This window comes from Setaria italica, chromosome II (genome assembly GCF_000263155.2).
Source record: "Setaria italica strain Yugu1 chromosome II, Setaria_italica_v2.0, whole genome shotgun sequence".
Classification (NCBI taxonomy): domain Eukaryota; kingdom Viridiplantae; phylum Streptophyta; class Magnoliopsida; order Poales; family Poaceae; genus Setaria; species Setaria italica.
The window spans coordinates 17095325-17116315 of NC_028451.1; the positions used below are offsets into that span (position 1 = coordinate 17095325).

At 42.1% G+C, this 20991-nt stretch overlaps 3 protein-coding genes and 1 non-coding gene across 12 annotated transcripts; 2 read left to right on the forward strand and 2 right to left on the reverse strand.

Moving 5' to 3' along the window:
* On the forward strand, window positions 1-2989 carry LOC101762506. Its single transcript, XM_004956237.3, has 4 exons — window positions 1-202; window positions 469-648; window positions 1328-1633; window positions 2641-2989. Exons 1-3 carry the CDS (start codon window positions 71-73, stop codon window positions 1628-1630), a joined length of 615 nt encoding a protein of 204 aa, XP_004956294.1. The 5' UTR covers window positions 1-70; the 3' UTR covers window positions 1631-1633; window positions 2641-2989.
* Window positions 2990-3053: 64 nt separating this feature from the next.
* TRNAE-CUC lies at window positions 3054-3126 on the reverse strand. The gene has a single exon. It is a non-coding gene; the product is annotated as a tRNA-Glu (tRNA).
* A 102-nt stretch (window positions 3127-3228) lies between these two features.
* On the forward strand, window positions 3229-10744 carry LOC101763176 (type I inositol polyphosphate 5-phosphatase 2). 9 transcript variants are annotated; one of them, XM_022823853.1, is made up of 13 exons: window positions 3229-3336; window positions 3410-4122; window positions 5709-5823; window positions 5926-6045; window positions 6124-6223; window positions 6367-6438; window positions 7616-7703; window positions 7787-7891; window positions 8075-8852; window positions 8956-9140; window positions 9435-9561; window positions 9672-9820; window positions 10086-10744. In XM_022823853.1, exons 4-13 carry the CDS (start codon window positions 6016-6018, stop codon window positions 10273-10275), a joined length of 1824 nt encoding a protein of 607 aa, XP_022679588.1. In that variant the 5' UTR covers window positions 3229-3336; window positions 3410-4122; window positions 5709-5823; window positions 5926-6015; the 3' UTR covers window positions 10276-10744. The 9 variants fall into 9 exon arrangements, with proteins under 9 accessions (XP_022679588.1, XP_022679586.1, XP_022679587.1 ...); XM_022823851.1 differs by having other exon boundaries at window positions 3230-3336; window positions 5929-6045; XM_022823852.1 differs by having other exon boundaries at window positions 3230-3336; window positions 3410-4110; window positions 5929-6045.
* Window positions 10745-11334: 590 nt separating this feature from the next.
* Window positions 11335-15088, reverse strand: LOC101764396. The gene is made up of 8 exons (XM_012844163.2): window positions 14753-15088; window positions 13900-14327; window positions 13677-13809; window positions 13475-13560; window positions 13297-13375; window positions 13103-13212; window positions 12745-12809; window positions 11335-11736 (listed from the first exon to the last, which is right to left on the reverse strand). Exons 2-8 carry the CDS (start codon window positions 13996-13998, stop codon window positions 11643-11645), a joined length of 666 nt encoding a protein of 221 aa, XP_012699617.1. The 5' UTR covers window positions 13999-14327; window positions 14753-15088; the 3' UTR covers window positions 11335-11642.
* Window positions 15089-20991: the final 5903 nt, after the last annotated feature.

Sequence of the window (20991 nt, forward strand, 5' to 3'; positions counted from 1 at the left end):
CGGAGTCGCGTGCCATTCCGACCCAGAACCCCAACCAGCCGACAGCCGTGCCGTAAACCCCACCAAGGCGATGCCGGCGCCGCGGGGGCGGGGGCGGAGCCGGGGCCGGGGCGACCGCCGGATCGACGCGGCCATCGACCACTTCGCCGCCATGGGCTACGCCGCGCGCGACATCCGCGACGCCATCGCTGATCTTCTCAAGGTGACTGTGACTCTCAATAATTTTATTTTCTTTCATGCGGCAGCATTGGGCTGCGTGTCGTCGTAGGGTTTAGGTTCTTGATTTCTCCGCAGGTCGATTGGGGATTCAAAATTCCTTTTCCTTTTGTTCCCGTGTGGATGGATTACAAGGCGTTCCCTTGTGTTTGCGGGATTTGCGCTTCGATTTGGTGTGAATCAATGGATGCGCTAGCTGATCGATCAATCTCATCAATTCTTTGCTTTGCTGTGGGCGTGGGGAATTTTTAGGTATACGGCGGCCCTTCCGCGTGGCCCTTGCTGGAGGAAGGCTCCTACCAAGTCGTCCAAGACAAGCTCTTTGAGAAGGAGGACGAGGAGAAGCAGAAGCAGGAGCAGGAGCAGGAGCAGGACCAGACCCTGCTGCTGGAGGGCCAGCAAGTGGAGGAGGAGGAGGAGGAGCCTCCTCAGGTGCCGTGATTCCTCATTTTTTTATTGCCACTGTCTGTCTCACATTCTCACTTTGTCATCAGAGCATTGCCAACATGGACTTATTATCATTCATTCTTTAAAAATCACCTGGCCTCCTTATTTAAAGACCTGAACCCGTTCCTGGTTTGCCAACATGTGTACTCAATGACCTATCATCCACGGTCTCTCAGATTTACCTCACTGCTCCAATGCCATCAGTTTCCACTGTGAATTATATGCTTACCATGTTTGACAACATGGATTATGTTTTGGTAAAAATGGGAATGGTCGGGAATGATATCATAATGCAGGATTTATCCCGACTGTTTTCACCCCCTACATCAGACCAGATATAAGTTGGGACTTAAGTAAGACAACATATTTATGTTATTGAGAATACACAGGACAGCAGCATATATTAAAAAGAATTCTGAATACAGGAAGGGGAAAGAGGCTATACTGTAGCTCGCATGGCCAAACAAAATGGACATCTAAGTCTTAAAAAAATCAATAGCTTGAAGAATCCAGCAACTAAAAAAAGGCACAATCTGATGGTGTGCTCCAAACAAAGACCAGTCATTGTATATGATTATGGTTTCTGTCTCCATCTATTTGATTATGCACATGAAAGTGGTGAAATTGCTTAAATGTGGCCCTGATATGCTCTGTACTTTTGTAGCACCAAGAACCAGCAGTAGACGAGGCACCACCAGAAAACAACAAGTTAATCTTACTACATGATGAGGTACCAGTTGAGACTGAGTCTGCAGACGAAGTGGAAGATCCTATGTTCATTGAACCATCCCCCCTTGAAGCCATAGTGCCACTTACTGCGGCTGTAGGGATTGGTTGCAAAAGGAAACCATGCTATGGATGGCTTACTGAGTCTGATGATGAGGAACAGCCCACCATTCAACATCATGAGGTGCATATTCCAACTTCAGGAGGAGGCTTGCTTTGTAAAAGAAATCAAGTCCAGTAGATGGTATGTGCATCCTATTAACTGGTCATGTGGCTCTGATCTCCCTTACTATGTTATCATTGAGTAGTGACTAAAACCAAATTGCTATGAATAATCAATAGCTCCAGTTCTATTGTCATCGTGTATCCGTTGGAAGATGCTTACTATGGCTTATGATTTCCTTCGGTATGAGCACAGATGTTGTTACGTCCGAATAGTGAATGAAAGGCTTGTGTGGTCATGGCTACATTCAATCATGTATAACACTGCTGTAAGAATGTTCTTTAGTTTTCCTTGAACCAAACACAATTACAATGGAAAAGAAATATAGATATTACATATTCCTCTGTCACCATAAACAAGGTACTAAGCCCATAAATCTCATATGTTTGCGTGCATTATCAAAACTTCCTTGTAATTCAAGAAGTAACGAAGCTACAAGCCTACAAGATAGCACTGTTCTTCTGACAAGCAAATTTGCCAGTATATTCCCCAGAGGCTGGAAGATGGTGGTGCTATGGTGAGGATAAGTAGTGAGATGGAAGCATTGGATAGAGACAATTCCTCTCTGATTGGTTGGGTTCCAATTCTTGCCAAGCCAAAATCAAGGCATGCCAAAATCAAGGCTTGCCAAAATCAGGGCATGCCAAAGTTAGGGCAAGAAATTTAGGTATTCATTTGGTTTGGTGCTAAAATATGACAAACAATACATTTTCCCTTTGTGAGCTTCATGAAATTTCTAGTGACTTGTCATGATTTTTACTATAAATATTGGTATGCCAAATTTGTAGTAGTGAACCAATTGATAGCCAAATTTTCTTGGCATGCCCTGATTTTTGCTTGGCAAGAATTGGAACCCAACTAAGCAAGCTCAGTAGCGGCAGTTCAGAGAGGAGATTGCGATGATTCTTTTTCTTTCATTCTATGCTATACTTGTGCAGGACACATTCATAATGTTGCATTCTGAGTTTTATCATAAAATTGCATTTGCCTTTTCTAATAGCTGATTCTGGTTTCTGATTTTTTGACAGCGGCAGATTTCAACCTGACAAAGCCAGTGATGTGCTGCCTGAAGAAGTGACTTACTGAAGCCTTGCACCTGAGCTTAGTATAGTCTAGTAGTAGTAGTAGTATATCGATATAGAAGAGAGGTAACTGTGATAAGCGCTACCTTCAATTGGGAGACTAACGGAGCTTCGCCGATTGAATAAGCACCAACTTAGATTGTAGTATCATGATTTTAGAAGCAAGAGGTGATGTTTAAACTAGGTGGTGGAATGCTCGCGTTTTTGAACACTTCCATGATCAGAGAACGATTGCAGTGCTGGTAGTGTGGTCTCCCTGGATGCTTCAAATGCTGGTTTCCAGTTTTTGTCAGGCTAAACGTGTTTTCCCCCTTTCAAGAATAAAGTGGAAAAAAAGAAGAAATTTGCAAAAAAAAGAATTCCGTTGCCGGGACTCGAACCCGGGTCTCTCGGGTGAGAGCCGAGTATCCTAACCAGCTAGACTACAACGGATGGTGCAATGAGCCTGTTTTGTTGGTGATTTGTAAGCAAGTTCTAGTCATTCACCACAGCACATTCCATCACGCATTTGCCAAACGGCGATGCGAGTTGTATCAAATATTTCAAATGCACAGGTTCCGATCAGCCGCTGCGAGTTCCCAAGAATACAGCAAATGCACAAGATTTCTTCTTCCCAGGAATTCGCCAGGAGGGTGATGAAAGGTATACCTCCAAGAGTCTAATGCATTTTCTTTCTTTCTTTCAGCAGATTCACAGATTTCTTCTTCATGTGAAGGCTGTAAACATTCCCGTTGCTCAGTGCCCTGCACGAGACAAATCCCAAGCCCCACCTCCACTACCGCCTCCGTCCCCCTCGCCGCCGACGGCGCCAGCCCACTCCATTATTCTCCTACTCGCTTCGGAGTTCGGAGGCCTCTCCCTCCCGGCGCCGCCTCCTGTTCCCTCGAGGCCTCGACAGCTTGGCGCTTGCGTCTTCTGGGCGCTGCGGGGTAACCTCTCGCGCCCGCCGCACGCCAGGTGTTCGACCTCAGCCCAGCGAGCAAATACCCTCTCCCGCCGGCAGGGACACGATGCTCGCGCTCTCGTCTCCGCCAAGATGGTCCTGTACGCAATGCCTCTCGATTGGTATCCGCAATGGCAGTATGGCACATCCCAGCACGGAGGCCGAGCAGAGCACGACCACGCAGCTGAAGGAGGCACTGGCCCGTCCGCCTCTCATCGGGACCGTCCGGGTGGAAGGCCACATGCTCAATGAGGTTGGCAAGGCCTCTTTGAGCCTCACAACGCACGATCCTGCCAACCAAGGAGTTAATCAGTCAAACCATCGAGTTTGCACCTCACAGCACAGCGACAAGCTGGCAGTGTTCTTTTCTTGGGATTGCTGATTAACACGAGGAGAGGGGCTACTGTTATCCACCGAACAGGGCAGAACTCGACAATCTGCAAGGATTTCCACTCTTTCATGAATTGCCCAAGGTAGTACCCGAGGTATATTCTACTGTTCGAATTTTCTCATGAACTGGTTGATTTTCCACTTATGAACTTGACGGCTCATTCTTCAAGTATACTAAACTAGCTAGGTGTGTAGTTGTTAAGAGCATCACGAATATGCTCGGCAGCATACACAAAACTGATGAACCTAGAAAAGCTAACAAAATGACACTCTTGTTATTGTACAAAAATGTTCTCTTAACTGCAGGCTCGAGAAATGTATCTTGTGCATATAGTGGGTTACCTTTTCCAAAGGATGATGCTGGATAAAGTCTTGTTGCTAGTCCTTGTGGTCCTTGTGGGGCTGCAGTCCTTGTGGGGCTGCAGCTGGTCCTTGTGGTCTTTGTGGGGCTGCAGTCCTTGTGGAGCTGTAGTTGCTTTGTTGACTGGAGGACGGTGGGGCTGCAGCATATGCTTGCTGCAGCACCACCTTTGTTGACTACTTTTAGGGTAGGACAGTCCTAGGCATCTTAGACTAAATAGGACAGCATCAAAAAAGGCATCTTAGACTAGCATATGCCTTGATGCTTGGTTGGTTGGCTGCTTGGCCAGCTATAAATATGTATCCCCGACCCTTGGTTGGATATGGTATTGTGGAAAGAAAACCCAGAAAATTGCCCCAACTCTTCCTAGTGCCATCCTCTCGATGAGAGTTCAGATCCTAACAAAGGATTCTTCATCATCCATACAGGATTAAGTGATATTGTAGATAACATAATCCCCCTTGTTTTGTCTTTTCACCTTTATCTTACAGAGCAAACCAACCAATTATTCCTTTTATACTGATAAACTCACTAGCCCTGATGTCCCTGGATCTTGATTTTCCGTACTTTTGTCTACTCTGGGTGCCATGTTCTTGTTAGGAGTGAATGATTGATTGTGCTTGTGTTTGACCTTGAGGCAAACAGTAGGTGCTAAGTCGCAGTCAGCAATCTGGAAGCCTTTTTTCTTAAAGAAAAATATTCGAGGCCAACTTGTCACTCCTGATGTGTCCTGTGTCCCATCAAATACTAGATAACATTAGATCCTACCACTAGTCGATGGTATTCAAGTTCCCTTCCAAAAGCCTAGCTTCCTATATGCTCCATCGCCTTCTTTTCCACTCTGACATCAATATTTCACTCTGATATAGCTCTTCCTTAACTCCTTATCTCTCAGCCGTCCCACTCTGTTTCACTTTCAGAACTATTCTTGCTGTCCTAGCCTCCTAGGTGGTTATTTGAGGTTCTCTTATTCTTTGATTCAGAACCAGGAGCCTAGTGTCTTTCTCTTTGCTATAGTAAAGCGAACAGGCCCAAGGACCACAGATGGTGCCCATGTTCACCAAGGCTTTGCTTCTACGTAATTTTTCCTGAAGCAGTGAACGTACTGATGAGTAATGGTCCGTCCATATGTGGACCTGTCCATCTCTTTCAAACAGTATGCCGGTGCTGTGCTGGTCCCAGTCCTTAGGTAATGTCTTGTTTGGACCATATGCACTTGGTAAAAGTTCATGCAGGACAAACTCTGGATCTTGTCCACCAATTGTGATCAAATGTTCGCATCTACTCTTTTCTTGATTTTCTTCTTCTGGAAAACGACAGGTTCTTATATTGATGTCTACTTCACATATTCTCCATGACCAAATGGACAGCTGTGGAAGTATTCAATATGGATCTTACTGCTGCAAAAGTTATTCTGCAATTTGTTGGACAAGAGGTAATAGTGAACTCGCTAGAAACTTAATACCGACTTCCACCTTGACTAGTTGCATCTTTCCTGTATGTACTTATCTTTCATCCATTGGTGCTTCGCTCCTAGTAGCTGGCTGGAACATATAAGCCTTCCTTTTTTTGAAGTCGAGGGAGATTTGGGGCTTTGTTCTTAGCGCTTGTTCTAGCATTGCAGATCATGAGAGGCCAAAGAGGAAAACAATCAGAGGTAATTTGTAGATTGGACTACTTTTTCTCTTTACTATTCTTGATAACGCTGAGTTATCTGACCTGGTGTAAATTATAGTCATTTTGGCCTTCAATTGTGATGAAAAAATGGCTAAACATCAGGCCAAAATTAAATGATTTCAGTGAAGACGAGTTTGATACAGGGAGCGAAGATAATGGTATGGCAAACTGCATGAGTATTCTCTTGAAATTTCTTTGCTTGCATTCTCAGTTCCTTTTCCTTTGGAATTAGAATTTGCATATTTTTTCTCAGATTCTTGATACCTTCATTTGGAATAAGATTTTTCATATCTTTACTCAGATGGTAGTGACTTTGGAGATGATAGCTTCTTCGAGATACATGGCAACAAATACTTGATTAGCAAATCATCTGGTACTGCAAAATTATATCCATAATGACCCGTAATGATGTCTATATCTTCATGCCCATTTAAGCTTGACATAACTACATTACTATGGCATGTATTAGTTGCATTCATTATAATTAGTTGACAACTAGTGCTTGTGGAGCTACAGTTTCCTTCTTGTTTGTTATATACCTTTTTAGGGTAAACCGTTCTTATCGTTCCTAGTGGTGGCAGAACAATGGTTCTCTAGCAACTTGGATTTGCCAAATAATATCCTAACTTCAACCTGCAAAGCTCATATTATGCTAACACCAGTGGCACTTTATAAATAGAGTTTAGAAACAAGAATGAAATCGTTCTGTGTTTTCATAATATCTTGTTTAGAAATCTGGTTAGTGTTGATTTGAATAGTTATATCTGACCTTTTAAGACTCAAACGTTGGCTTAAGCCCACCTTGATCACACGTTGCTCCAAAACCTGAACAGTTATATATGATTTTAATATGCTGTCAGCACTTTTAGCAAGAAATCTGTGAGTACACTTTTTCATGGCCAATGTATACAACAACAAAAACAAAGCCTTATTAGTTGAACTGCTAGGAAGAAGGAAAAAAAGAGAACAACTTGTTGGCAGCTCATGTTGGGTTTCATGAGCCAATCTAAAAAAAACTCGGCCGGTGGGGGAAAGACCGCCCCCACGGTATTTTACTCAACCGGAGCCCGGCCGAGAAAAGTCATGAAAGCTGGCCCCCTCATACATGGGGATGCCGCCCCCTATGGTTCGGGCCATGACCTGTGCTTTGAGGCCCAACCCACACGACCAGCCCACCACAGGTCAGTTCACCCATGCTGACCAAGAGAACCATCAAGTGACTTTTTTTTACCCAGCCTGAAATTCACTCCCACAGGGATTCGAACCCTGGACCTGGGGTGCTACTAAGGTCATTGCAACCACTAGGATACATGCCCCTTTGCTTCATGAGCCAATCTAGACACCATTTTTCAGTGATCAAATTTTAAGAAAGCCTCAACTGCAAATATCCCAAACACATAATCCTGAAGGGTCAGGATACAGTTGATATTCATGATTTTAAGTACAATGCAAATTCATGTCATGTCTATTGTTGTTCAAATCTTTTCCGGTGTTGAAATTTGCTTGACATTTTTGTGTGCTATATTTTAAGTTGTTCACTCTCTTGCTAGGAGAAAAGGCAATTCCTCCTGTACGAAGGCTTCAGAGAAGAAAATCAGAGAGTTTACGTGTTAACTACATCAGTAACAAAGATGTGAGGTTTGGCTATGATTTCATCTGTATTATTTGATGTGTTATGTATCAAGCATCTGGTGCCTTTAGATAATAGTAGTTGCCACCAGGGTGATGACAGGAACATGGAATGTTGCTGGAATAGCGCCTAGTGATGACCTTGATCTTGATCAGTGGCTTTGTACCCAGGAGCCAGCAGATTTGTATGTTTTAGGGTATGTACCTTTGCAAAATATGAAAAATGTATCATTTGATTTGGATAAACATAAGATGATATTCAATGCTGTCTTGTTTTTGTATGGCATAATGTGTGGTCCTTTTGCCCATTGACCATGACACTAAACAAGGTTAGGTACTGTTTAGGATATACTATTTAAAATGCTTCACTTGTGTTTCAGTTTCCAGGAAGTGGTCCCATTAAGTGCTGGTAATGTCTTGGGAGCAGAGGACAGTAGACCAGTACGGAAATGGGAGGCTCTTATCCGCCAAACACTTAACAGGTCTCAGCAACCCAAGACAATCTGCAAAAGCTACAGTGCTCCCCTGTCACCATTACTAAGACCTGTTGCTTCAGGCGATGGACATGAATATATGAAATCCAAACTTGAAGATGAAGCGTTAGGAAGTTTAACTCAGTTTAGAGATTGGCAAACTAGTACAACTGAGCTTCGCTGCAACTGGTTGTATGGCACCAGCTCATTGGACTGGCCAGAATATCCGCTTGACACTCCATCAAAGGTTTTGGTACCAGGTACAGGGTTGAGGCGAGTGACGAGCTTAGGACTATTTAGCACCAACTTTATGGAACACCCTCAAGGTCTTGAGCTACAGAGTGTAGATTTGCAAGTTGGGATCAGAAGGCAGTATCATAGCTCGGGAAACCTTAGCATGCTATGGTCTGAACAGCAGGAGAAGCTTGATTTATTAAATTCGCTTGATTGCATATCTGATTTGACATCAGAAGAAGACTCACCTTCTGTTGGTACTGACGAGGGATGTGCTACTCTTGGGAAAAGAGAATCTTCAAAGCATCGTACAAACTATGTGCGCATTGTTAGTAAACAAATGGTTGGTATATATGTTTCTGTATGGGTTTCTCGAAAACTGAGGCGACATGTTAACAACTTGGAGGTATCACCAGTTGGGGTTGGACTCCTGGGCTACATGGGCAACAAGGTCATCCTTAGTCCTACAAGATGTGCATTTCTATCATCTGTCGATGTGCAGAGTCAAATGAAGATGCTGATTTTAGTTCGTCATCTTGTTTTTTCTTGTGCAGGGATCGATTTCCATCAGCATGTCTCTTTTCCAGACTCGATTGTGCTTTGTCTGCTCCCATCTCGCATCTGGTCATAAATCAGGGGATCAACAGAAAAGGAATGCTGATGTATATGAAATTTTACAAAGAACAAGGTTTTCTTCCTTGTGTGCTGCTGGTCGGCCACAAAAGATTCCTTCACATGAGTATGTATAGGCCACTTTGGCCCCATGATGTTGTGTTCCTTGAAAATTAGTTACTCCTAAGGTCAGAAATATGCCTTTAGCAAACTGAATAACTCAGAGAAGCTATTAAGTTCATTAAAATTATATTGCACATAAAATTGAAATATAAAGGTTTATTGTTGGCATAGGTATAACTTTCAGTGACTTTCATTTCGCAGACTCTCTTTTGACAATATAGAATACATTTCGATAGTTGCATCTAGCATGATTTTGTTAGATGAATGTTTTGATTTTGAGGGGTTAATCAGATTTCAGAATTTCATTTTGGAGCAGTCGAATTTTCTGGTTTGGCGATCTTAACTATCGCATTGACCTGCTGGATGCTGAAGTACGACATCTGGTGGCTATGAAGAGGTGGGATGATCTCTTGAAGTCTGATCAGGTTTGAAGATAACCTTTTACATTTTCAAGATTGGATAATACTATATCTATTACACAAACAGGGTAGTTTTTGCTAATTCTGAAAATTAATTAACAGCCATTATATTTCAGCTAACAAAGGAGCTAATAAGTGGGAGTACTTTTGTTGGTTGGAAGGAAGGTTTGATTAACTTTCCACCAACTTACAAGTATGAAAGAAATTCAAGCAGATATGTTGGTGAGATTCATAATGAAGTGGAGAAAAGAAGAACTCCAGCATGGTTACGTCTCTTTCTGATCATACTATATTTTTATTTGCAAGTGCCCATGTTTTAGAATTTTAAATAGACCAGCCATGCATATGTCGTTCAAGCATGCATACCATGACCGCATCCTTCAAGTATCCTTAATAGATCAGAGTCTATTTTGCTGTGTTTCTGAGCTTGAGATTTGTTCTGTCACAATTATAGCTACTATCTATTCCAGTAATTGGATGAACCACGTTTTGAAGGTGCTCAACTGTTCAGTGTATTGCAAATGAATCAGGTGCGATCGCATACTGTGGCTGGGGAAGGGTACCAAGCAGCTCTCGTATTGGAGCTCGGATTTGAGCTTTTCAGATCATCGGCCAGTCAGCGCCATCTTCTTGGTTGAAGTCGAGGTGTTCAATCAGCAAAAACTTGAAAGGGTCTTGAACTTCAATCCTGGATCGTTTCAAAGGGGTAACATAACATGATGGCGGATTCCTGGACTTTTTTTCAGTCAGTGGCACTGAGCTGAGCATTGAACTCTTCAGCAGTTCTTCTGTTGGATTTAGTCTTGGATTTAGTTTTCTAGGAACACCTAGATGTTGGGGGTAAGGATTTTGGTATATGTTGGGAGCATGAGTCGTATGTAACTGAAGTACTGCCCACTAGATTGCACATGGGAATATTTCAGACTGAAATGAATTTAGAGTGAAATGCATTGTAGGTCTCTAAACTATTCCTACATTCTCATTTGGGTCCATGAACTCTCGAAGTGACATCTGGATCCATGTTTATTCCAAGTGTGAATCTAGGTTCATGATTGGAACTCGAGTGAATTTAGAATGAACTAGTTGAAAAGTTAAAGGACCTACATGATCATTTTAGAATGCGGAATTGTTTAGGGACCTGCAATGCATTTCACTCATGAATTTAAGTGAAGAGAAAATCATTTTGCCATATCTATGCGCTCCTGTATCACAATCGAACTAGCTTGAACTATCAGTGCATTATTCACTTCTTTTCGCCATCCTATATCTGATTTTATGCATCGTTTTAAGTTGCTCAGGAAATGTCCATGCTCATGTTTGTCCTGTCTAGTCTTGAGCTCCCAAGCTTCGAAAGTAACGAGCTTGAAAGGGCAAGAACCTCTGTACCAGACATAAATTTGTTGAATTAACGTATTGCCACTATGTAGAATGTACTTGCGAGTATTCCTCGTTGGTTGTGAGTGAATTGAAAAAAATTGCTTTCATATAATTCGGTCAAAGTAGCTCAAACTATTAGTGGATTATTCCATCCTTTCCGCTGTCCTATAGATATACTCCCTCCGTCCCAAATTACTATTTGTTTTGACTTTTCTAAATACATAACTTTTACTATGTATCTAGATATAATATATACCTAGGTACATATCAAATGCCATGTGCCAAAACAAATAGTAATTTGACTATTTTGAGATGGAGGGAATGTGATTTTGAGCAAAGGTCTGAGTAGGTCATGTTTGTAGTGATCTTAAGCTCTGTAAGGCAATAACCTCTGTACCGGTGTCAACTTAAATAAAACTCTCATACATATAAGTAAAGTATGTAAGGGTTTATAAGAGCAGGGCTGCCAGTCTTACGACGACTCAGCTCTTTTGGGTTGGCAAATTCAGACATCTCCAAAGTGTGCTAGTAATTTCTCTTCGTCAACATGCAACGCTCATTCACTTTACAGGTAAGAAACACATTGGACCTTAGAAGGGCACTATCTTGATCCAGAAAATGTTTTCTTCCAGGCATTAACAAAGACAATGCCCACTATGCTTCTGTACAAAGTTCAGCATACCATGGTTGCTATTCACCCATATAAGGCCTCAAAATTGACCTGCTCGGATATCTCTATCTATGCGATCTGCATTAAGTGTTCCTGGTAGCTCCCTGAAGTCTTCATTGAATATAGAGTATGCACTGCATGGAAGGTAGAACAAATGGAAATTTGAGACTCAGAAAAGTATAACCTGCAACCACCCAACATTCTCTTCATAAACATAATTTTCATCAGCTATTACAACTAAATTTAATACTATAAGAACTTTGCATCTTAATGGCCCTCTTCTTTTTTTTATTCAGGTGCAAGCACTGGCATTGGCAAAAAAATGATTCCCTGGGTCTTAGTAGAGAAACATCATTATGGCTGATCAGCATGACAAGCCCAGAGAAAGTAGAACTGAACAGAATAAACATATAACTAGCACTAACGAAAAAAATGATTAACACTGACAAAAAAGAAAAGTAAATCTGTAGTGTGACAATAAAGAAACATCGATTTGGTTTACCATCGTGACAGGCCAGGGCATACCAGAAGTGAGTTACAGCTATTCTAGCAAAAATACACCCATAGTTTGATAGATCACAGTACGACTGCCTTGGCACCAGCTTTTGGCCAAAAGAAAAAAAAAGTCTGATACCCATAGTCTGATGCAGGCCAAACAGTTTTTTAGCTACTATTACTATTAGAAAACTTTGCCTTTTCACATAGGAAAATATATCTTTTTCTCCAAGGAGTGGAGCAGATCAGGATCCTCTGCAGTTCTACTATCAATAGAGAGTGAATAGTGATGTGCATTAGGAGGTCTTCTCAACCATCAGATCAGATTTAGATGGTGTAGATCCACTGCCACACAAGCTGAAGCGCTGCCTCAACAAACAACATTCCATGCTAAACTACTACAGCAGGCTGTAGCACAAGGAACAAATCACTGTGCATCTGTACATTATTGCAGAGGGTCTGTCTGGAGGGGAAAAAGTATGCAATGCATCATAACACATCATACCTAGTTGCCAAACAGTTGAGTAGAATAAGCTATTTCATGGTACAGTACACAATATTGGTGAGGTTTATTCTTTCCGAATGGAAGCCAAATTTTCACTGTCAACAACTCAGAAATAACAGATTTAAGGTACCAGAAAACATACCTAACATCACCTTGTTGTCGTCTTCCAAGATTAAGAAGTATGATCAAGAAACCGGTACCAAGTATCTGGGTAGACAGCAAACAGTAGCATTTGTCCATGAATTGAAACGACGTATCAACAGATTCAACAATTTGGTCATTGCAAACCCTTGAAATTGTACTACAGAGATTTTAGCATCAAGGTTAATCACAGTATCAGTATCCCCTGGCTGGAGCTAGAGACTGATATTTTCAATTCTTCGGTAACTGATTCTAAATGTGTTTTGAATGCTTAGATGCACCTCATTGTCAGGATGAGCATAATATATACCACTGATAATTATCGGTTAGAGATACTAAATACTGAATGAGTCACTTACATATAGAGGTCCAAGGCTATAGTGTTGAGCTATAGGTGCAAATAGGAACCACATTGCAATAATAATCCATGCCTTCATACTGAGCGAAAACAGCCCCATCAAAATGATATCTGAAGAAGCAGAATGCGCGTTAAATTCATCATGCTACCATTTCATTTCACCAGACAATAGAGGTTCACCATGATTGTACATACCAGGTAATCTCAATTTGTCTCGTAGGAACATGAAGATTTTCCTCTTCCACAAGGTTGTCGTTTGTGGTATTTTGAACTTCTATACAAATGGCCAGATGGGTGATTGTTATGAGGGGCACCAAAACATCATAAAAACTACAAGCCTCTCAGAAATACTGTGAGAACAGAATACGCTTACCAGTTCTTCCTCTTCCTCCTCATCATCGTCATTGTCAAGGAGATGCTTAGCAGGCGGCTTAGGGGCCACGGCTACTATTAGTGTATCTACAGAAATCACGAAGACTAAAATTCAGAAGAGACAAGTAGGAACTCAATTTGCATCATCAATCTCGCAAATGTTGACCAGGAGGGGGATAGGGATTCAGGTTTAGGTTACCCACCCCCATCGCGGAGGTTGACATGGGCGTCGTCTTGGTGCGGGAGCGGCCTCCCCCGCAGGACCAGGCGGAGGCGGCCCTCTTCTGTGGCTTCGAGACGGCGGTCGCGCGCGACGCGGCGGCGAAGCTCGGAGACCTAGAAGGAGACAAGACAAACATCAGGGAGGGAGGCAGCCTAACCTAGGGGAGACGAGGGAGGGTTTGGGGGGTTGGAGGTGTTACCGACCGAGAGAAGAGGAGGGAGGCGGATGGTGGTGGGGCGGGACGGACCGACGGCGCGCAGCGTCACCTCCACTGTCTCCGGCTCGTCGCCGGCGGCAGCCATCGCCGGGCTCTCGTCACTCGTCAGGAAGAGAGAGGACTGCGACTCTGCGAGATTCGTTTTCTTTTTTTTTTGAGGGGGGGCTCTCCGAGATTCGTGGTCGATTCTTGTGCGGCTCTGGGCCTTGGACCATTGGACAACTAGTCTCGGTCGCACACGGCAAGGCCACGACTGATTAGGCCCATCCCATTTGGCAGGTCTGGAACTGATAACAGGCCCAGCCCAGAGCACAATTGAATGGTCGGCTGGTTCGGCAATTGCATTTTTTTTGAACAAATAACTGCAGAATCGCAGCACTGCACTCTGAATTCCCTAGATAATCTGACTACAAACTGAATTGATTAGAAGCATTAATATGGTCCATAATAGATTTCCCTTCAGACGATCCGTTGCAATATAAAAAAAGAGAGGCTGCAACATCAAAATTAACTTTTTGCAACATAAAAAACAATAGCTTACTGGCATCAATCCTATAGATCTTAAGAAAAAAATTCCTTCCGTGACAAATGTGGATGTTTCCATATTTTTAGTAAAAAAATGGCAACTCTACAAATTAGCTAATGAAACATCAAAAAACACCTTATGCAACATACAGTCTGTTGCAATGTCAACAAAAAGTCTAGCATTCCAGATCGATTTTTGCAACGTTCAATAACCTCAACATCTCAAACTATCCGTTGCAATATTGAACTAGAAGCTTGTTAAAGTGCTCGCCAGGTGTGAAGCGCAGCAACCCTGAGGGCCAACTTGAGCTCACCTATGGCTTGCACTTCAATTCGTCGATGGAGTTGTCGGTAGGCACAACCGCACGAGCTCCCGCTGCTCCGCTTCGCCATGGTGTCGAGCAGCATGATCTCGTTGAGGGAAGCACCCACCGCACGCTGGCTCAACCTCCACGGGCTGCTTGCTGTGGCCCCGCGATGCGCCGCCGCGCAACCTTTGTATGACACCGCATTTGGTATTTACCAAGTCCACCAAACTGGCCATTGAAAAAGAATGGAGCAAAAGAGAGAATGGTTGGGGAAGAAGGAGGGAAGAGATAAGGTTCTCTGGTGGATCCCGTTCACATGGGAAACGGAGGGGTCTCGTTCACATGGGAAAAGGAGGGGGTGTTAGGGCGCGCGTAAGCGTGCGGTGCGTTCAATTTTTATTGACCGTGTCGGACACATATGCAATAGCATTATCGTTAATAAAAATTAGAACTGACCTTATTTTGTTTTGAGTTAGAAAGAACCAACCAAATACTCATTTGGGTAGGGTCTCCCCTGCCGGTTCCTTAAAAAAACTAAATACTCATTTTTTTACTTCCAAAGCATGTATTTGGGGAATCCAACCAATTTCATGAGGGATGGGCCAACGCCGCGCAGCGTCACCATTCACCTCCACAATCTCCCGCTACTGGCGGTAGCCACGGCCAGTCTCTTGCAGCCTACCCCTCTCTGTGAAGAGGGCTCGATACTTTGTGCGGCTCCGGGCTTTGGACCGTTGGATAACTGGCCTGGTCGCACAGCAAAGACTACGGGTAGTCAGCGGTCAGCCAGGTGACCTACCAGTGGTCTTTCCTAGATAAGTTGATTAAAAAAAATCTGAAACAAACTTACAAAGAAATATAATTAATTATTAATATTTCTATAGTTTATGTCATCCAACCTGAAAGGACCAACAACATACTCTTATGTCTTTAGAGTGAAAGCTAAGAACAACTCAGGTAGGGATCTGCTTAGGCTCAGCAAACCCTCTACTTGATCCCCAAAAATGTGTGTGTGTGGGGGGGGAGGGTGGGGTAGGGGGGTTCACGATAAGAAGGTGCCGCACAGGGTTCACAAAATAAAAAGAGGAAAAAAGAAAATAAGGAAGATTATAGGACTAATTCTATCCATAAAGATATGGCTTGTTGGAGTAGCACCTTTGCTCCTAGGATAACTAGAGAACCGATCGAAGACATAGCTGAATTTGTTTGAAGATTGAGTCAATTCCCTTAGTGCCACAAAAATTTACATGAGTTCCTTTACTGTTATAGATTTTCTCAAAATTCCTTCAGTGCTATTAAAATTTAGATTTATCCCCTCAGTACCATTTCGTAAGGAAGATTATAGGACTAATTCTATCCATAAAGATATGGCTCATTGGAGTAGCACCTTTGCTCCTAGGATAACTAGAGAACCAATCAAAGACATAGCTGAATTTGCTTGAAGATTGAGTCAATTTCCTCAGTGCCACAAAAATTTACATGAGTTCCTTTACTGTTATAGATTTTCATAAAATTCCTTCAGTGCTATTAAAATTTAGATTTATCCTCTCAGTACCATTCCGTGTAGTTGAAAAAAAATCATTTTATCCCTCATGAATAAGGAGCCAACCTGTTTCTTTCCTTGTGTAAACTTGTCCTCCGTGGATTTAGCATTCTATCGGCCTGGGTTCACGAGAGGTTATTGAGCAGGACACGGGCGCATACGATTCTGTAACCGAGCCGCATCGGGAGCTGCACATACGTCTGCGGCACAAAGCATATACATATCGCTGCACATGACGCGCAGCCTGTTGTATTCGCAACTTGCTTCAAGCTCACAATTTTTCAACTTTCTGGTAGCAGCACCAGGTACCATTCTTGCGTTCTTCTTCCACTCGATCCGCATCTACGCAGAATGTTCCTTATTGGATCCGTTCCAACCCACGTATATTTCCAACTAAACACAGGTTCAATTAGGTTGAACCCATCCTAACCTACTTCAACCCTCTATCCAAACACATACCAAGGCGAAGACAATGCAAGAAGTTGTGAGGTGAGCGAGTGTCATGGCGCAGATCCTCACACACTCCTCCTGTACCACCAACACCACATCCACCGCAGCCTGCGGCGACGGTGACGGTGCCAACTCGGGCGCAGCCTTCGTCAGCCTTGCTGTTAAAGTGCGCAGTGGATTCCGACCCAGCTCGATATACCCACAAGCTGGCACCCCACTAGCTCCAGGTCCATCGGAGCCCACAACAATAAAATCTCGGACCTACCTCAACCTAAAAGACTAGCCTGATGGGTGAGGGTCGCTCCTACCTATATGTTGTGCTCCCCCACCATCAATTTTCAATGTGGGACTAAACCTAACACTTTGCCACGGGTAAAATGGTACTTTCAACTACACTTAACACTAATGGATAGAACCGGAATGGTACTGAGGGGATAAATCTAAATTTCAGTGGCACTGAAGGAATTTTAAGAAAATCTATGGCAGTGAAGGAACTCACGTAAATTTCTGTGGCACCGAGGATCCTTTCCATCCATATGGACAACCTCATCATTCTTTTCTGAACCTGTCCTTGACCTTTGAAGTTCATGGTCTCATCTATTGCGCGGCAGAGCCGGTTGCCGGTCCATGGCGCCGTGAGGAACTTCCATCCATCCCGGCATTAGGCTTCTCTCCCACGCCCTTAGTCTTTACTCCTCACGAATCCCTGTGTTGCTTACGCAGGTTCGTAGGAAGTCGCGATTCAGCAGCAATTCCAACGATTCCATGAGCCATATCGCGATCCTGTAGCGATACTACTCAAAAATGATCCATGTTGCGACTCGGATCGCTTAGCCCAGATGGTGTCGTAGGATCGTCCGATCCTACGATCCGGATCGCGATCCTAACAACCATGTACTTACTACTCTGTGCTCCTTAATCTTCAATTAAGAAACTCCAAGATCACTCCTAGTGCAATGCTTGCTCTTGACATCCAAATATTGCTATGAACTTCACTGAGTGCTAAGAGTGCTAAAATGTTGGAACACATCAAGTATTTATAGGCGAAGGAAAAGAACTAGCCGTTTGCGCTCACTTGCTGTAGAAAAATCGAAATCATCGACTGATTTCGTGATGCCAGGGTGCCATCACTCGTCTGTGATGCTTTTCTCTTGATCCTCAACGGTCACGACAAAAAACTCGACTTAAACGTTGATCTAGAAGCACTATTCATTGGATCACATCACCGATCTATCCGGTGAACGCTGCAGCCTACCACTGTTGACACCAACACTAACGATGTATTATGTCGGCAATCACCGATTAAGTCGATGATATTCTATAAGTCTTAAAACTCATTCAATTAAAAAATCTTTAATTTTTTACTTTTCTTCTTCACTTCTTTAGGCTTCATTTGATCTACCTAGTGCCAAATTTCACAAGTATGCACCGTGCATGTACTCTAAATCTCATCTAGATCAAGCTACTGATCATTGCCCCATTATTAGTACGACCAAAGAGAAAATAAAGATCTAAACTATTCCAAGTGTCTTTCAACACCAAAAAAAATTCGGAACTAGCTCATCCATAGTCTTCGTGCATATCGTTTGAACCAATACAATGAAATCCAATGATGGGGGAAAAATAATATCATGAAACCAATCATTGTACTAACTTTTTAAGTATCGTTGCAAAATACATGTTCGTTAATTGTCAAAACCAAATTAGAGGCCATATGCTCTTTTATGGGAACTCGGCACTAAAGTGGAAGAAAAGGGCAAAATGTGCCAGAGGATAATGCTCAATCATGGCAATAACTACAAGACATAAAGCAATGCTTTACAATAAATAAAACTAGCTTTTGTACCATTATGCTTAAGGTTAGTCTCAGTGTACATTTTCAATGCACTGTCACTAAAACTGTCATGCCAGCTTTATAATGAAATAAAATTATCTCTCTCAGTGCACAATTTCATTCCACTGTTTTATAGACAAGTTGTAGTTTTTAATTCTTGCATGGTGTTGTGATCAAATATACCATGCTATGTAGCCTTTTGTAATTTTATAAAATTTTGGTAGCATAAACATGATTACATTGGAAAATAAGCATGGGTTATATGTGGCAATCTATCATATTTGAAAATTCACATAGGTAAGTAAATAAAGTCACGAAAATGTATCAATTAACTTCATGAAAATGTATCAATTAATTTCAATATTTGTACGGAACTGATTACATCTCAAACTTTAAATATTTGGACGATGCCCAAACTTGTTCCAACTATGCTCCATCAAGTCCTTCTTAAGTTGTAAATCATTTTGTGGAAACAAATGAACTATCCTTCTAATGTGAACAATTAACATATGTAGTTTTGTTTAAATGTGGGAGCGGGAGAAGGGTTGAGAGGAGGTGACATAAAAAAGCACAATGGATCTGTGATGAAACGATACGCTCCTCGGTATGGGCTACATGAGGTTTCATGGGACTTAGTAACTATGCTTGGGTGTCATAGGCATGCAACTCCCCTTTCCTCTCTCCTCATAATTAACTTGCCAAGTTAGCAAAACTGTTGTTATGATATAGAATTTAATATCCATGAAACCTCCATGACACCCTAATACTAGCCTAAGAAATTCCACGATTAAGTAGCCCCCAAGTAATATTGAAAATATTTTGGCCAAGGGAGAAGGCCATCTCCTTTAATTAAATATGGGAATATACCATAGGGAAGAAAAACCAATGGCTCATCTACACTACACACATGCTACTGCAATTCATACAAGTAACAGAGCAGCAACATAGTTGGGAGCAAAAAAAAAAAATATATGTATGGTGATCAATATTTTAAATAATAGACTATAACATTTGGCAGAGAGCTAAGCTCAGCCGTTATATACTGTGGTATCTGACACTGACGGCGATATGTAGGTAGGAGCTGAAAAAGGTGCGCATACATGATGATTATCCGATCCATATATGTCTTATCAACTTATCGCTCATACATATACATATACATATACATATACATATACATATACATATACATCTACATATACTACTCTATCTATCCAAAAATAAATGTTATTTTAGTGTTGAAAATTTATCTAAAAAATAATGCATTTATAGGTTTTAAACAAGCTTAAGTGGACATTAACTTTATCACCCTGACAAGTCACAAATTTATTAGCAAGCCTCCCTCTGATTTAGGGTATTCATGTAATCGTGTGCAACAATTAAATGGCTCAGCTCGGCTACCAAATCCAAAACAAATTGATTAGGAGCATATATGATATTTTGGAATTTTCAAAAAGAGCATTTATTTGGGAGGGAGGAAGTACCTGCTAAAATACATTTAATCTTTTTTTTTAGAAAAAGTTGCCATGAGCACTGCGCCATCATTTAAGAGGAGGAAGGCGAGGTCGAATGCAGGGGTTGAGGTTTGCTCGTACACCTGGGAAGCGAGTAAACCCTACTTAATTTGCAAAGATATCGTTCGCTTAAGAGGTTTTAGTATTTGGTTTAATACGCTCTTATTATTCTTTTATAAGAGAAATTTTATTAATCTTAGACAGTTACATCAAGATATCAAGATGATACTAATGCACAAGGATCATTCCAGACCTCTGAATAGTTAGGATGCATACAACCTATAAAAAATAATCGAAAAAGAAAAAAGACATGACATCTTATACCATGTCGCAACAAGTTACAACCTACAGTTTGATTTTCAGTTCCACGCACCATCATATGAGCATCTGGACCACGAGAAGGACTGTCTAAAAGCAACACCTCCAAAAAGGAAATGACATGTGTACCATCGTTGCTATAGTCCAATCATTCAAGATCAGACCATCAGTTTTCACCTTAAAGAATAATTTCTCGAACTCTAAATAATGCGTTCAACAAGGCCATTGCCTGGGAGATTCTTAGGTGCTACCTTTCTTTTCTTTCCGAGCCAATACTAATATACTACCATATCACACAGTCTTGCCCAACTTGATCCCACGAGCTTTCGTAGTCCCACGATAATCTTATCATGCGCAAACCAAACCAAGGAAAGCAATGCCACCAGTAGAAGCCAAGGTGATCTGACTCCTGTCTACGGAACTGTACACCTCTTATTACTTGACTCAAAATTTGAGTCTTGAGAAATTTGACACCAACATGTAAAGTCTTTTGTGCCACGTGTTTCTTCTCATTTTCCTCCCGTTTTCTTTCCTTTTTCTTTTCTAGCTCACGTACACGTACAAATTTACCCCCCTTGTTTATGTT